This window comes from Pezoporus wallicus, unplaced genomic scaffold, assembly GCF_028554395.1.
Source record: "Pezoporus wallicus isolate ANWC-B61680 ecotype Strahan unplaced genomic scaffold, APGP_CSIRO_Pwel_v1 scaffold_11491, whole genome shotgun sequence".
Taxonomy (NCBI): Eukaryota; Metazoa; Chordata; class Aves; order Psittaciformes; family Psittacidae; genus Pezoporus; species Pezoporus wallicus.
In genome coordinates, this window is record NW_026642649.1 from 2,633,476 (window position 1) to 2,649,523 (window position 16,048).

At 40.8% G+C, this 16,048-nt stretch overlaps 2 protein-coding genes across 5 annotated transcripts in view; one reads left to right on the top strand and one right to left on the bottom strand.

The window, feature by feature from the left end:
- The window catches only part of SH3BP5 (SH3 domain binding protein 5), a 163,320-nt gene extending 161,621 nt beyond the window's left edge, over positions 1-1,699 (top strand). For both annotated transcript variants that reach the window (XM_057431611.1, XM_057431612.1), the window contains one exon: positions 263-1,699. In XM_057431611.1, coding sequence (XP_057287594.1) covers positions 263-444 — 182 coding nt within the window. In that variant the 3' untranslated portion in view covers positions 445-1,699. The remainder of the gene's footprint in view (positions 1-262) is intronic.
- Positions 1,700-4,969: 3,270 nt separating this feature from the next.
- Positions 4,970-16,048, bottom strand: part of CAPN7 (calpain 7) — a 28,488-nt gene continuing 17,409 nt past the window's right edge. For 2 of the 3 annotated variants that reach the window (XM_057431430.1, XM_057431431.1), the window contains 8 exons: positions 15,217-15,316; positions 13,383-13,518; positions 12,846-12,921; positions 10,437-10,582; positions 9,698-9,760; positions 6,643-6,773; positions 5,329-5,421; positions 4,970-5,246 (listed from right to left, as the gene is read on the bottom strand). In XM_057431430.1, the coding sequence (XP_057287413.1) occupies positions 5,102-5,246; positions 5,329-5,421; positions 6,643-6,773; positions 9,698-9,760; positions 10,437-10,582; positions 12,846-12,921; positions 13,383-13,518; positions 15,217-15,316 (890 nt within the window). In that variant the 3' untranslated portion in view covers positions 4,970-5,101. The remainder of the gene's footprint in view (positions 5,247-5,328; positions 5,422-6,642; positions 6,774-9,697; positions 9,761-10,436; positions 10,583-12,845; positions 12,922-13,382; positions 13,519-15,216; positions 15,317-16,048) is intronic. The other variant, XM_057431432.1, reaches the window with a different exon arrangement.

Below are 16,048 nucleotides of genomic sequence, written 5' to 3' on the forward strand. Positions count from 1 at the left end.
AGGGGAGCAGGAGCTCACTGAGCTCTGCCCAGCTGGCTGCTTCCTTGGGGAAGGCAGGTCCTGAAAGCCCTGCATCCCACAGTTAACAGTGGCATCTAAAGTGGTGTACTGATGCTTCTCTTGGCTGGGAAGCTTCCCCAGTTCTGTCTTGGTGGAGGGGTTTGAGGTATCTCACAAAATAAGTCATCAATGAGATTCTGATGGGACCTTTATTTTAAGGAAAATCTGAGTTTTGGGTTTTTTTTCTCTCCTTTCTTTACAGGGGATAGGGCAGAAGGGGCTGAGAACAAGACAAGCGACAGAGTGAACAAGAATAGGAGCAGCAACAGGAGCAGCTCCACTGAAGGGCTGGCTCTGGATAACCGAATGAAGCAGCTCTCCCTTCAGTGCATGAAAATCAAAGAGGGAATATGCTCAGGCAGAAAAGCTGCCCAGATTGGCTGAGTCCTCTTTGTGCCCCGTCCTCATTAATGGGAGTATAGATATTTATATATGAACTTCTAAGTGTTTGAAGAACATTGTGCCAATAATATATGCCAAATCTGAAGCGTTTACTCTGAGAATTTAAAACTGCACTAAGTCTAATTGATGTGGAGGGCTGAAGTTTTTTATTCAGTACATCCTTTGTAGGCCGGATGCGTTACCAACTGTTTAAGCTGTACTCTGGTTTCACAGACTTTGTAACTTGTTTTGTAGCAGCCGGCTGAAGCAATAACTAGTAATGTTCCCGTGGAAACCCATGCCAGGAGCGGGTCTGAAATTCAAGCCAGACTTTTGCAGAGAGCAGTTTGGCTTCAGTTTTGTAGAACGAAATGCTCTTTAGATATGGTGGATCTTTTAAGTGGTATATTCTTTAAATATCTGTATTTGTCTGTATTATGCTGAAACTGTAGAAATATTTTGTATACAGGAGAGCTGTTGCATGTGCAGGGTCTAAAAGCCTTCACTTTTCCCTTGGTGCTCACAGAAGGGATGAAGACGAGTCACGCCGATAAAAACCGGTGCTGAGAGACAGGCAGATGATGGTAACACTCAGCGGTGGTAGGCCTTTTCAGACCTTCTTCCCAAGTCTGGCTTGGACTCCAAGGGTGATTCCAGTGACCAAAAAGAGTTGGTTGGCTCCTTGCCCTTTCCCTCCCCTGAGAAGTGAAGTATTATTTTTCAGCACTTTAAGTGTTTTGGGGTTCTTCTTCCCCCAAAATGGGAGTTGTAGATGTTTTCAGGACAGTTTTGGTAAGGGATTCACCCTTGGAATATGCATGAAGACAAGGAATTGCCAGTGTGGATTGACAATGTGTTCTTAAGCTTCTCCGTAGGTTGTACCGTGTGGGGTTTTTTAACTGTTAAGGGACTTGGGATTTTAGTATGCCCTAGAGAAACTGTTCAATGAAACTAAAAAGGGCAAGGGTGTGTTTTGCCAGCAGCTGTTAGGCAGTAGTAGTGTCTGGTAATTATGCTAATAAGTGGTAGTAAAAAATCCTAGGACTCTTCAGTTTTGGTAGCTATGCATTTCTGAAAGCACCATTTTATCTAAACCATCTGTTTCTATCATTAATTTGATGGGAATTTTAGTATTGCCCAAAGTATTTTCTATTCTATGTTTTTGCAGTCCTGCTGTATTTCGTCCCTGCCACAGCTTGTGTATCTCAAAGTTAATGTAAGACTCTTCACACTACAGTAAACATTTTTGTTTTCCACATCCCGACTCCGTGCAAGCCAAATCTATCTCATCTCAAGCGCCAAGAACAGAATTTTCTCCTGCAGCATGTTACTCTGAATATCCACTCCTGCTGCAGCCTGGTGTCACTCTGGTATTAGAATCCTTTGCAGTACATAGACAACACCTACCTCCTTGCAGCTTCCTGAATCCCTGCAACCCTGATGTGCTTCTTATTCTAAGCTGCACGAGACCAGAGCTGTAGTCAGGCTTTCCAAAATCCCATAGTGTGCAGGAGAGAGGGAGACATTCCAGTGTGTAGCAAACACCTCTGTGCTTAGCACTGCTGACCTTCCCTGTAAGGCCATGCTGAGCTGGAGGTACAGAAACCCTTTTCATAAAAATGAGATTCAACACATTACAGCTGTTAAGCTTTAATAGCTTTAATTATTTATACATTTACATCTTCTGAAGCCCCTTGCTAGCATTTCCCTCCCCAGTCACTGCTTAGGAAAGAAGTCCATGGTTCCAGTTCTGATATGACCATTACCTGGGGAAAAGCTGGGACTGACAGTACCAAATACAAAATGCAAAGCCATACAGAAGTGGCATGTTGTATTGCATACTTCTACTTAAACTTTTGTAGTTACGCTGTTGTCTGCTGGAGCAATGTGTGTGTTCTGAAGTGTGATACGATGGTAGCTGCCTTCAAGGGTATAAAAATAAGCCTTTGGTGTATCAAAGTACATGTGATCGCTTCAGCTGAAGTGAGAATGTATAGAGCAAAAGTTAACTTAGGAATTTAACTTCTTTGGTATTAATCAAACAATGTAAATGTCCTTTTTGACTAAGTCATGAAGACTGCTACTGTAAGTACACAGACTTACTTCTAATTAGCCGTTGGTCAGACTTGGCATAGATTGTATGATCAAGTGCTTTATCATTGTACAAAGTAGTTACATGAAACCTTCCTGAGGAAAGCAGGGCTGAATCTCAGACTCATGAGGCAGATGGGGTAGAAGCTGTTGATACCATTCATCCACGGTACTTCCTTGAGAACTGATAGATTGGAGTAACCAAGTACTAACCTGTGTCTTCCTAACAAAACTAAAACTGGGGAGGTGTGTCTGTGAAGCTGGCTCATCCTGAGCTATCAGAGCAGCATTTAATCCAAAACTCTACAACCAAGGCTTTACAGAATCTGAGGAGAATGTTGGAGTTCATGCAGAGGCTATCTATCTCCAGCTACCCCTCTGCACTGCTGACAGAGAACTGAAAGTCATTCCTTTGAATGACTGAAAGTCTTCCCTCGGTACTTTAGTAAATCAAAATCTAAATCCTCTTGAAGCCCCTTAGAGTAACTGGCTTTCATTTTGTCCATCATATCCCTCATTGTGTTGCTCAGGCAGTAATCACAACTGCCTAGCATGTGATAAACAACCTGGGAGAGCAGGATGCTTTTTGGTGTGTTTTATGAGGCTTTGTATTTGAATGTTTAAAGGCCTGAACTGCAGGTTTACAGGCAGAAAAGACTTAAGGGGCAAGAGGTGCCTGGCTGTGAAGCTGGAAGTAACATGACCAGTGTACTTTTGATACAGGCTGAGCTCTTGGGCAGTTATGTAAATGCCTTGCTGCATAACACTTCCATGCTTGCATCAGCATCTTATAGTCTCTGTCACATGGATCAAAAATGGTAAGGGGGTATCAAGAAAAGCTTAACCTAGATGCTGTGTTAAAAATCTAAGGTTCAGTTCACTTTCCCATAATTTTTCCTCCTTTGTTTGTGGAAATAATACAGAATTATATATTTGACAAAAAATATCAAAGCAAATCGTAACTGCTGACATGAACTTATTTTTCTCTAAGAAAAAAGGGTAAGAAAATTTTATAAAAGTAATTTGCCACAAGCAGAATCTGTATACTAGAATTTATAAGAATATGTTGTATTTACCTTTCAATATTCCACCTGAGTATTCTTTCCTCTGTCTGAAGGGGAGAAACTTACACTGTTCATGTAGGTGCAATATCTGAATAAGTCTTGCACTGTAATGGACACCAATACTAACCTTAAACCCTGTGTGCTTAAGGGGATATGCACAATCCAGTGCCTGTCCTGCATATGCAAGAAATGTCAGCGGATCCTGGTGGGGACAGGAGCCTTTGTCCTTAAGAAAGTGAGTACATTCCTTGCTTTTACTTTAGCACATCATGAAAACTGAGCCTTACACTCGTCTGATCCAGCATAAGGTTTGGCACTAGCTTGTGCTCAAGAAAGGAAAGAAAAACCCCTTCCTGCAGAGCAGACAGAAGAATGACAACAGATTTTACTGTAGACGAGTCTACCAGCCTGATCTCGAACAGCAAGGGATGTGCAAGAACACAGTGGTGAAAGCAAGCAGTTCTGGCAAAACCTTTTGTCTTGTCAAACACATTCTCAGTTGAGACTTCCTAACTACCTTCACAGGTGAGAAATATATGCAGGACTCCATTGCCACTCCAGTTTAACCTCAGCTAAAAACAGCACAAAGTTGTAGGGAAAATGAGATCAGAATTAATCTTGTCAGGATGAAGCCATCCTTGGTGTGTACTCCACAAGCCGAGGATAACCACAAAGAACCTAATGTGGTTTATGCTCAGCTTGTGCCTCTGCTGTGCCCTCTGTTAATTTGCTCAATCATCAGAAACTTCCCCACAAAAGAAGGTAAGTCAAGTCACACTGTGACAAACCTGTCACAAATTCCCTAGCCCAGATGGTCTCTGCAAGAACTGCAGTCAGAAGGGCAGTGTGTTTTCAAAGGCTTGTGTTTTCAGTGCCCTTGTCAAGACAGACACTTGTTAAACAGCTACCTTATGAAGGAAATGAAACAAAAGGATCTTGTACGTGCTGGAGAAGGCTAATAGCAGACTTCCAGGGGAATGATTTTAGCACACATCTTTCTGGTGCTCCTGTAGCGTGTGTGCTCAGTTTCCCAATGACCAAGTGCCATCTGTGCTCTAAGATAAGATTTAAATGCTGCCTTTTTGCTTAGAAAACCACCAAACCAACCTGAATGGCAAGGAACATTCTTTTTCTTACATGTTTACTTTTAAGAATAAAATCTTAAACCCATATACCTTGTAATTTGGGAGAAGAGAATATCACTGTGAGGTTTTTTTTCCCTTAACTCACTGGACTCTGAAGTGTGAAAAAATTGCAATAAATGGAGTCTGCCATTTGACTATAATCACTTAGCCTGGTGAGCAGTGCTTGCTCCAATACTAGAGCAGCAAATCCCCCAGTTGTCTGCAACAGCTGAACTGGCAAACCAGCAATTCCATGCTTTTGGCTAGAACTTAGAATGAGTTTATTTTCTGTGTATGTGTAGTAAGAGTTATTCACCTGTTCTCAGACCGTGGGACAGATCAAAACCACATCCTGAAACAGTAATGTATAGATCTGTCTCCTCACTGCAGCTGCGATACCTTAAGAGGAGTAGTACTGTTAAAGTCTAAGAAAAAAGGACCCTCTTGTTGAGGCAGGAATGTGGTAGGGATAATGTTGTAAACTCCAGCAACTATGTTCTCCAATTCCAAGTAGCAAAATCCACACCTATGATAAAAGAAACTACCTGTTAGAACTAAAATCTGAAGTATGTTTCAAACCTCTTAAGACCTCATTAAGTGAGCATTACCTGTAGTCACCACTGCTCTTTTTCTGAAAGCCATAGGAACCAGGTTCTCCTACTGTCGAGACTGTGATGAGTTCAAAACCAACGCTGTATTGCCTGCAAGCAACACGACAGACTGTTACTATAGTTATTTGGGTCATCAGGATCACCAGGAAGAGGGCTGTTTATTAAAAACTAGACAACATGACTGGAAGACATCAAAAAGTATTGTCACATTTGTGACAGCAATGTTAAGTCAAACTTGCCATGACATGAATGTAGAATTTGGAGGAAAACAGGACACATTTCAGGTTCAGAAGTACAGTACAGGGAAAACGCCTGCTAGAAGTCTGCCTCCACATTTAAGCAGACTTGGACTAGTTAAACTTCTAGTCACTCAATCCCTTGCCACATGGTGCAGATCCTGGGATGTGATCTGATTGCTGTCAGGGGAATGAATGTCAGTGACCTCAGCAGGATTCTCCATGTTGTACTCTAACTTGGGACAGTTTGTCTACTACCTGTTAACAAATGTGACAGGTGCCACTGCCTCATCATTCAGACTACCCACATATGACCTACAAATGCAGGACAAAATACATACAGAACCTGCTTAATTAGCCACACACCTTGTCACTCCATTTCATGACAAAAGCTTCCTCAAAGAGGGGAGGATGGACAGAAAAGCACTGCCATTTGGTGGAGGCACTGCACAGCTTTGCAAAAGATAAAACAGTTGACTGCCTGTCAGGAGATGATACTATTTGGAAGCACTGTATGCTGATGGTTTGAAGTAGATCATTAATTTTGCCAAAGGAATTTGACCTGCCTAGGTCTACACTATAGGGCACTGACATCCAATACTTCTGGCTTGCTAGTGGCAGAGTAAATGCACTTTCAGAGTGCATTACTTTCAGAGTAAATTACACAATCAGTAAATGCAACTGATTGAGAGCCTGTAAGGGTTTAGTATCTTGCTTATTAGCTCTACTGTTAAAGGAATTATGATCATAATTAAAGAGGAAGAAAAAATCCTTTGTACCTTCTGTGCAAGGCCTAGCTCTGCTCAGACTCCAAAACTGAGGAGAAAGAAGGCTCCTGCTTTCCTTGTAGGTCAAGGACTTCCTCAGTAGCAAACGTGCAGGTTTAAAATACATTTAAAAGTACTGATGGTGAAGTTAGAAACATAAGCAGTACAAAAGCTAACCTATATCCTATACCTTGTTTCAGGATTTTCAGGGAGCTTCCTACCCTCCCCACAGACAATCCTGATAAAGCTCGTGATGCTGTAGCATGTGTTACTCTCACTGTGTTGATGCACACTTATTGTCTACTAACCTTGGTCCCCGTAGCTCAATTAGTAATGGTCCATTCTTGTCCAGCTGTAATTGATAAATGGGGTTGTTTTTGTAGGTGTCTCTGAAATTTCCACATCCTCCAGCACTGTGAGTTTTCCACTGTCCATTAACCTGAAAGAAGTCAAAAGTACAAAGAATACTTTGTATGCTGAGGATTTGTATTGCTTATTTACACACACAAACAAGACTAGAGGCTCCTCTTGCTTTAGAGGTCACTCACTTTAGTAATTTCTGCTAATTTTTAAAGTGTAAGTGAAAGCCTATGTTAAGAATTCAGAAACTTTCACTGCAGCAGTCCACCCACCTTGGTCAAAGCCTTAGATCATAGAATCCCAGACTGGGATTTCCTTGGGTTGGAAAGGACCTTAAGATCATCCAGTTCCAACCCCTGCCATGGACAGGGACACCTCACATTAGACCACATCACCCAAGGCTCTGTCCAACCTGGCCTTGAACACTGCCAGGGATGGAGCATTTACCACTTCTCTGGGCACCCTGTGCCAGTGCCTTACCACCCTCACAGGGAAGAACTTCTTCCTTATATCCAACCTGAACTTCCCCTGTTGCAGTTTAAATCCATCACCCCTTGTGCTGTTGTTACAGTCCCTGATGAAGAGTCCCTCTCCAGATCCCTTGGAAATGTACTGTATTTTTCTCAATCTGTATTAAATAAGTAATGAGTGACTGTTTCTGACTATGACAAACTGTATTGAACAAAAGATTGATATTCCCATCTATCCTGTGACAACTGGACTCTGCAGGCTATTTTGTTTGCTCACACACTCCTCTTGCACCAAACAGGAAACAACAGCACTATAGGAAGTCCAACGCTACTTGTGTTGCAACCTTTGCTCTTGAAACCATTGCCTTCAGCCCTGTCCATTCACCTCCATGCACTCTGATAACGCGTTACAGGGGCAAGATAAACAATAAGGACAGATTTCACGAGGACAAAAATACAAAAGGAAAAATGCTGCTCTGACTTTAAGAAAATGGGCCATCTGTTCGCAAGTTCCTCCTGCTAGTCATTAAACTGAAAGGTTAGACTTGCAGGACATGCCAGGCATTCACACAAATTTATAGCCAAGATCTGTTTCTCCTGTTACCTCCCTCTCCTTTCAGTCAAACAAGGAGCAACGTTTCTTTTTAACTCTTGTGATTTAAGTCCTTTGCTCTGTGTCCAAAAGCCTCAAACATGGCAAGTTTGGAAGCAAGGGGAATTTCTTCCCTCACCAGGCTACTACCCAGGAACCTAAACCTGCTGCCTGCTGTAGCTTTCCAGGCCTTTTCCACCTCTGCTGCACTCGGGTCTAAGAATCCCCTTGGTGAGCTCCAGAGCCAACCACTCAACTTTAGTATTTGACATCTAACACAACTTGCTGTTACCGGTAAACTGCAGGTTAGTTATCTGCAAGGTAAGTGTGATGACTGCTAAGAAAAGACCACATAAACATTAAGCACAGCTGATTAACTTTTGTATTTAGTCATAAAGGCAGAGCTGGCCCTGGATAAGTTGAACATGCCTTTTATGTGAATACTAGACACACATCTTCAAATAATTAACAGGAGGTTTGCACATACTTTATGCTCTTTTGAAACACACTACAGCATAAAACAGATATCCTGCCTCAAACAGGCTGGTCACCTTCAATGAGGCTTTGACTTCCTAGAGTATTCCACCAAACTAGGCCCAGTTCTTAAGAGCTAAAAAAGACAATGGTTTCGGGACAAACTAAGCAAATCATCTTGTCTTCTTCCCAGGAATTCCTCTAGCCACTGAGTGTTCTCCAGAACAGGCTCACTTCAAGGGGTTGTTCCAGAAATAACAACTGGTATGAAACACTGAACTCAAGAGCCTAGCTGCAAGCTGACATGTCCCTTCTGACCACACAAAGTGATGTGATCATCTCCTTCAGGCATGAGTCTCCTAGAAAATGGACTGTTCCACCATGGCTCAAACTAGCCTTGTTTCCCTCTTCCCACAGAAATCACTGCTTGGACAGAAAACTTCTGCCTCTAGTAGGATTCCCCAGGGTAGGCACAGAGCTTACAGTTAAGAGTTGCTGCCTTATTCTTTCTTGAGGATAAAATTGCTAATACATGAAAATACATGCAAGTTACTTTATCCTGTGAGCCCTTGGCTATATTTATACTTCAGCTGAAGGTATAACTACAGCACATGATGACAGCTGAAATACAAACAGCAGCTGCCCCCAAAACTGCCTGGGCTTCTGACTGTTTTTTCTCTTGCTCTGCCTCTGTACTCTCAGGGGGCATTTCTACATGAAACTTGCCACCAGTATATTGCCTTGATCCCATGTGGCACCATGAATGCTTAGCCCAGTGGTTACAGACCTTTGAGACATTTTTGCAAAACTGGGGAACAGTAATACACTGTGATATTACCATCCTAAGTCCATTTGTCATGGGCTTGCTACTGGTGCCTTTGGTTTGTCAGTGTTGGTTTTGTCCCACCATGCCAAGAGTTTTTCCAAGAAAATCATGCAATTCTTTCAAGGGAGGATGAGCAACACTTCTGCAGTGGTTTTACTCTGCAGTAGTACTAGCACAATCAACCTGATCTCTGCAGAGTAACTGTGTATTAGGGTACGGATTGTTATTCTAAAGGTCATTCTATCCTAAAGGCTTTACAGTGCTTCTGCAATGGTGCAGCTGCAACAACACACTCTGCACTGAAGGTAGAATTTATGCACTAAATGCCAGTGGAAGTTAAGCCTCCATCCATCCGAGTGGTGTGAAAGTGAGCCAGCCCAAGGACTTTTATGTTGGTATGAATTATGCCAACAGAACAGCTAACTGGCAAATTGTATGTAACTTAAATAGAGGGTTGGCCTTGTGCTAATGATGCTTAGATTAAGTTCTCGTTAAGAAGTGTCATTTGTCAGGACATGGCCTAAGCTGGCATTTTTGGGCAGTAGTACAAAAATATATTTAAGCACCTTGTACATTTCAAATATGGAAAAGCCAAACCAGAATTATTATCCAGTGCCCCATAGAAGAAAATATTTCCTTACCCGTTTGGAAATGGTGTAAGGCGTAGGAATCTTGGAAAAGGTGAACTTGCACATGGAATACACCTGTGTTGTAAAAGAAGCAGCTGGTTACATATTCATACAAAATCTTGCACTTCTCATACAAAATCATGACAGGTTAAAATAAAAGAGCAGAATTACCTACTCATCATTTTTAGGTACTTGTTCACTACATGCCTATATTACTCATCAGACAAGTCTGTCTGAAATTCAAAATCCAGAGTAGTCTGGGACTAACAAGACTTAGGTCTACTTAAAGATCTGCATTTTACTTTTTTCAGTGACAAAAACAGACATCAAGCATTGAACATCACATGACTTGGGAGATACAGAAAAACCCAAATACTGAGTCCAAGAATTCAGGAGAAGCTAAAAAACTTTAAATGTTAATTGGAATATAAAATAGCCTCATTTTGGATATATAGAGAGCCAATGCTTTGCCTGTATAGATGTACATCTTTTATTCTAGGAAATAGAAGTATTTTCCAGCTTGTTTAGTTACTGAAGTTTCATTACTCAAAACATACACACTATGTTATTTTAAATATAAACAAAGAACATTATCAAACACTTCATCCAACGGTTCTGCTCCATCACTCATAGCCTTCCTCCCCAAAATAACACTATCAATCCAGAAGTACATTTTTTTAATCAAACTTACAAATAAAAGCTATTTTACAGTTTAGTTGTTTCTATTCATTATGAAACTGACAGTACATACCCTGATGGTGTAATGTATAGTGTTTTGTTTCTCATACTGGGACACCACCAAGGTAAATGTATGGGGCCCCGGGGTGGTCAGCTTTATCTTGGTTAGATAATGAGGACTGTTGATCCGAATACCATCAATATATGGAGGAGGAGAAGCTGGAAAAGAGAAGGATGAACACTTTTCTCCAATCAAAAAAATCCCCTAGCTTGGTAAACTTCTCAGCCATTTTGTATCAATGAATTTTGCCAGGAAAAAGTCAGGTTGTTGGTATTAAGGTTAGACTGTAAGCAGACCTGAGTGCTCTCTAAAGAGCACAGCCTCAAGATTTGCTCATAAAAAGGACAGGCAAGAGCAACTATCACTGGGTACCTTCAACCTTATCAAGAGGTGCATAACACATGACGGGACACAAATTCTACACTTGAAAATACAGCTTAAATCCCACGACCTTCAAGAACTGCTTATCCATCTCCCACCACTGTCACTGCTCGAAGAAGACCTACTGCAGTGATGCTGATATTTCAGGAGAAAGATAAGGCATCTTTGATCACTCTTCAAAACTCTCTCTGAGGAGTTTGCTCTTTCTCCATTGGTTGGAGAGTTCAGAACGCAAGCTGCCAAATCTCTGGCCACTAGGAAAACAAGACTTTCAAACATGTTAATCGCTTTAACTAAGTCACACACACTTTCTCTCTTTCTCTCTCCAAATCCTTGTGATCATTATACAGATGTAGTTGATTCGCAGTACCAATGCACATGCACTACTTATGATAAACATCCTAAATATCTGCTTTTACAGTTAGACAATGTAATTTGTTATTTAGCCTCTAGCTGGTTCTTTCCAGGCTACTTTTCATTTCAGGGAAGCAGGAACACGTCTAGCAACTACTTCAATAGGCCCAGGATCACATCCTTTTATTTTTTCCACTAAGCAAGATGGGAGAGGGGAAAGGATTACTATAAAACAATAAGCAGCTTAGGAAAGGGAAATCTTCACCTCACTGCTAAGGGATCAACCTGCTTTGTTCCAGTCTCATTTTAACAGATGGTAAAAATAATACTGCAGCTTGACCAATTGATTTCCATGGAAAAAAAATTTAAACAAGTTTGTGCTTGTGAGATTAGAAGTTTATAAAAGAGTTTGGGTAGCGAGACAAAACATATGCATCATCCAGTTCTTGCTAGTGATCTTGGTGGAAGACTGTCTCTTTCAAACACTACTGAACAATTTCTTCCACTATGCAAGCGTGTTTGGTTGCCCACTTAATGTTTTCAGTAAGACACACTGTAAAATAAGCAATGCCACAAGTACTAGTAATACCAGAAGCAAGTCTTGGGCTATATGGAGAAGCAGATGCTTTAACAAGATCAGCTCTTGCAAAAATAGATGATGATTTGCTCAGGTCTCAAAGGATGCTTTCTGCAGACAGTTCAGATTCTAGTGGAACTGGTCAGCAGAATACACTGAATAAGATCAGATGAATAATGCAACCCTTACCAACCATTCCAATAGGAATCCCCCCCACAAATACCACTCTTTGATGAAAAAAGCTTTAAAAGCTACTCTCACATTACCTGTTGCTATTACCTGCTGCATATGAGCAGCTACCTGAATGCAACTCTGGTTCTAAAGCAGATCCCTATATGTAAAAGCAACAGGCCAAATCCTACCTGTCTTTGGAAGCACCTTCACTGAAGAAATCCAAGGAATATCTTTTACAGAGATCTCTAACTTGATGTAAATAATAAATAAAACCCCCCAACATTATTAGCTCTACCTTAAAGTTGCAATCTATCCATTCAACTGGGAATTACTTTTACTTCCTATGTTTCACATCTCCTATCTCTCTTGAAATAAAACACAAACAGCTTTTTTGCAGCTACAAAGCTCCAAAAGCCAAGACCCTTTTTCTCAAGGTGAGTAGAATCTGATGTAGAAGGACCAAGCGTAATACTCATAAAATCTGGACATCTGAATACTTTCCTCAAGCATTCCAGATCCGATAGTCTGACATATGTTGAAGTGTCCAGCTTTACCTCATGAGTCTGCTTAGAAACTTTACTAAGCCAAGTTCACAGAACAATTAACCTTGATTATTTACATTTAATGGAAGCCATAATCCTTTAAATAATGTCAGAAATGGGGGGAATAATTATGCTATCAGATAAACAGAAGCACATCATCTGTTCCCTCTAAATATTAACTACTGCCACTTCCAACATGTACAGCTTGGTTTATTCCTGCAGTGTAGACTGTTGAAGGTGGTCACATATTGACCTAAACAACTGTGTCAGAAGAATGACCTCCTGGGGTAAGGCTTCTAGTTTTAAAGCAAAAAGTGCCTTTTCTCTCCACAAAATCCTTTGCAATTCTTCATTTCCTTCTAACAATCTTCTTGGCAATTAAGGTACACTAACCTGGATAGTAAACTTTTTTGCCATCAGTCTTGTATACAACCATTGTAATGAATTCCCGATTGTGTGCAAAGTCATCCTGTAAAAAAAACACAAATCAAGTAGATTTGTACACTTCTGTGGAACATAAGTAATGCTTCATCAGAATCAAGTACACATTCTATCATCCCCATTGATCACCAGATGGCATGATCCGATATTAGTATTTATTTAGATACCCAATCCAATCTTATTTTAAAACACCTGAAGTAAATAAACCACCACTGATTTCATTTATAACAGTTCAGGCCCCAGGATTCAAAGTTACTTCAGAACCTTTAGAGTGGAATATAATCACTTAGCTCTATTTTTAATCTGGGTCTATTTCAACGGTCTTGATTGTAGGTGGATGTAGCTGCTAGATTTAAACTGTAGACATATAGATAGACATAAATACCTGAACCAGAAACATAAGCAGTGATATACTAATAACAGAAAGCTATACAGAAAGGCTTACAGAAGATGCTGCAGAACTCACAACACAGGAAAAGAACCCAGCACCTTATCCGTGATGTGCCTGCTGAGCAGGACCCAGACGGCAGCTCCACCTTGTGGACACTGGACCTCTAGCTTGTACTGAGGGTTATTAGCCAGACTGTAAGCATCCTTCACGGGACCTTGCTTGGCATCCCAAGTACTACAAGTAATGCAGACACATGATTAGTTGAGTAAGACATTATCTGGTGCTTTAAAAATCAAATCATAGAATGGTTTAGGTCGAGGGGACCTTAAATATCATCTAGTTCCAACCCCTGCAGGGACACCTTCCACTAGACCAGGTTGCTCCAAGCTCCATCCAACCTGGCCTTCAACACTGCCAGGGATCCTACATCTATTCAGAGCTATCTATTATCAGTAACACGGTTACTGAAGGCCAATATTCTACTGGACTCTATTGCAGTGGCTGGACAACACAATCACATCAGAAGCATTACCTTACAACTTTGTTTTATAAATTATTTAGCAATACAAACAGCTTGGCTGCTCAGTATGGTGACTGCAACCACACAAAGCACAGAAAAAGCCAAACCATTCAGAAGCCTGAGCTACCTGACTATAGTCATGATTGCATACACTGATATTAAATGAAAGACACCTGTGCTTTTGTAACTACAGAAATCCATATATAAGCTATGGTTACTTTCAAAACCTTGCCAAATTTTATTCCTCCAGTTTTTTATTGAGGTAATTTTTAGTGTAAAATTCCACCTGTTTCCTCTTTGGAAGCGTACCTGCATGAGATGATGTTACAGATCTTTGAGGTACCCTACTGCAAAATCTGCCTGCTGCCTCATGAACTGTCCGGACAAGGAAAATACAGTGTAGTGTGGCATGCTGGGATCAGAAGTGGATAAAGCCACTTAAGTCAAACTGCCCCCCCCTTTTTAAAACTGAACAGCAGGCATAGAAGTCTGCATTAGAAACTAAGCTTCAAATTAGCACCATCATTACTCTGCTTTTTATGGCACCTGCCACTGTGCTAGGCATTTCCCTATACAGAGGTATGACAATCACAATATAAGGAAAGACTAGTAGATGAGCTCTGAGATTAGCAAACATGTTATCTAACTTGCTACATCACCACAGTGTATTTTAGAATTAATTTGAACACAAAGATGGAAGGAGCCTTTGCAGATAAGCTCAGTAGTTACACTATGGATGAAGGAGCCTGTGTAGAGCTAACATATGCAGAAACAGTGTGAAAGCAGTGGCAAAGTGCAGTATGAGTAGAAAAATAGAGAAACCTTTGCTTTCTGAAACTGAGGCACACACATCTTCAAACTGGGGGACAAAAAGACCGAGTATGATGGATACTAGGTAGGAGACAAGTATCGTGTTCAGGAAAAAACAAACTCGGCAAGGAAGATTACTTATGATAACTGCAACTGGGGAAAAACAGAATTAAACTCCTGACATCAGTGAGCACACCCTGTAAAGACAACAAGCACTGCACAACCAATTTACAACTGGCCAAGAAAATGAATTCCAGATAAAAAATAGGTCACTCAAGCACTGTCTGGCCACTTGCTTAAAGAGAGACTGCACAAAAATCTGATTTCTATTCTCTTAGAGAGAGGTGGGACCGAGGTCAGAATCTGGTTATACAGCTTTAGGTCCACAGCAACAACACAAAGGTCACTGGAGTTTCAATGATGTTACAGAAGTAGTCAAAAACAAAGCCTGGGCTCACAGTTTAAAGGCATAAAGTCAGGCTCAAGAGAGCACGGTTGAAGTTCACCTCTCCAGCTGTAACTAGGAAGAATGGCAGGAAGGAAACACCACATCAGAATATTCAGTGCAATACCGACACAAAAGTTTTCTCTATTTGACCAACCTGTGAATACACGTAGATTCTTTAAAAAGACTTGGGTTCCAACTCAAATAAATAACATCATAGTGCTGGCACAGGTCCTCCCAGGCAATCCAGAAAATGCCTACAAACGACATGCTGTTATTGTTTCCTTACTAGACACCTTGATTTTACTTGCCTCTTTGCAGACAAATAAATACAGTTTATATAAACCAACATTTCTGTAAAACCTTGTATGTTTCTAAACTTTAACTTACCCCCAAAACAAACATGTTAAACCAAGTTAGTTTCAAAAAGGCAGTCTCCTGACTTTTTGAAGCTGTCAGGACACTTTTCATTCTCAAGCACTAAGCATAGTAAGAGGATCTGTTGTATTGAAAGAGACATCAGTAGATGATTCCAGCCTTGCCTCCTCCTTTTCTAGGTTTCTCATAGAATTTTAAAAACCTAACAAGATTTTAAAAATTATTACATAGCCTAAAAGGTTCCCCCAATTCAACAATTTACTTCAATACTCATCCAACACAATCAAGTATTCAATCAACATGTGAGTATGTTTGAATGTACTTCTATGATACTTCATCCACCACCTACATGACTTGCTTTGGCAGCCCAAATCTGCTTTATCTTTACAACATTCTCATGTGTTTAATCTAATTATCCATAGCACCTCTAATTGCAACTCCAACCAAGACCACCACCTGCAAGCTGACAGATTCCTGATGAAATGAGCTCTCAAAAAGGTAACAGCCTTGTAATTCAAGTCTCTGACAGAGGCAGCTGCAGATCTTGCACCAATTAAGAAACCCAACCCAAAATAATGAGCTAATCTCCCGTAACTGTCACAAAGCCAGGG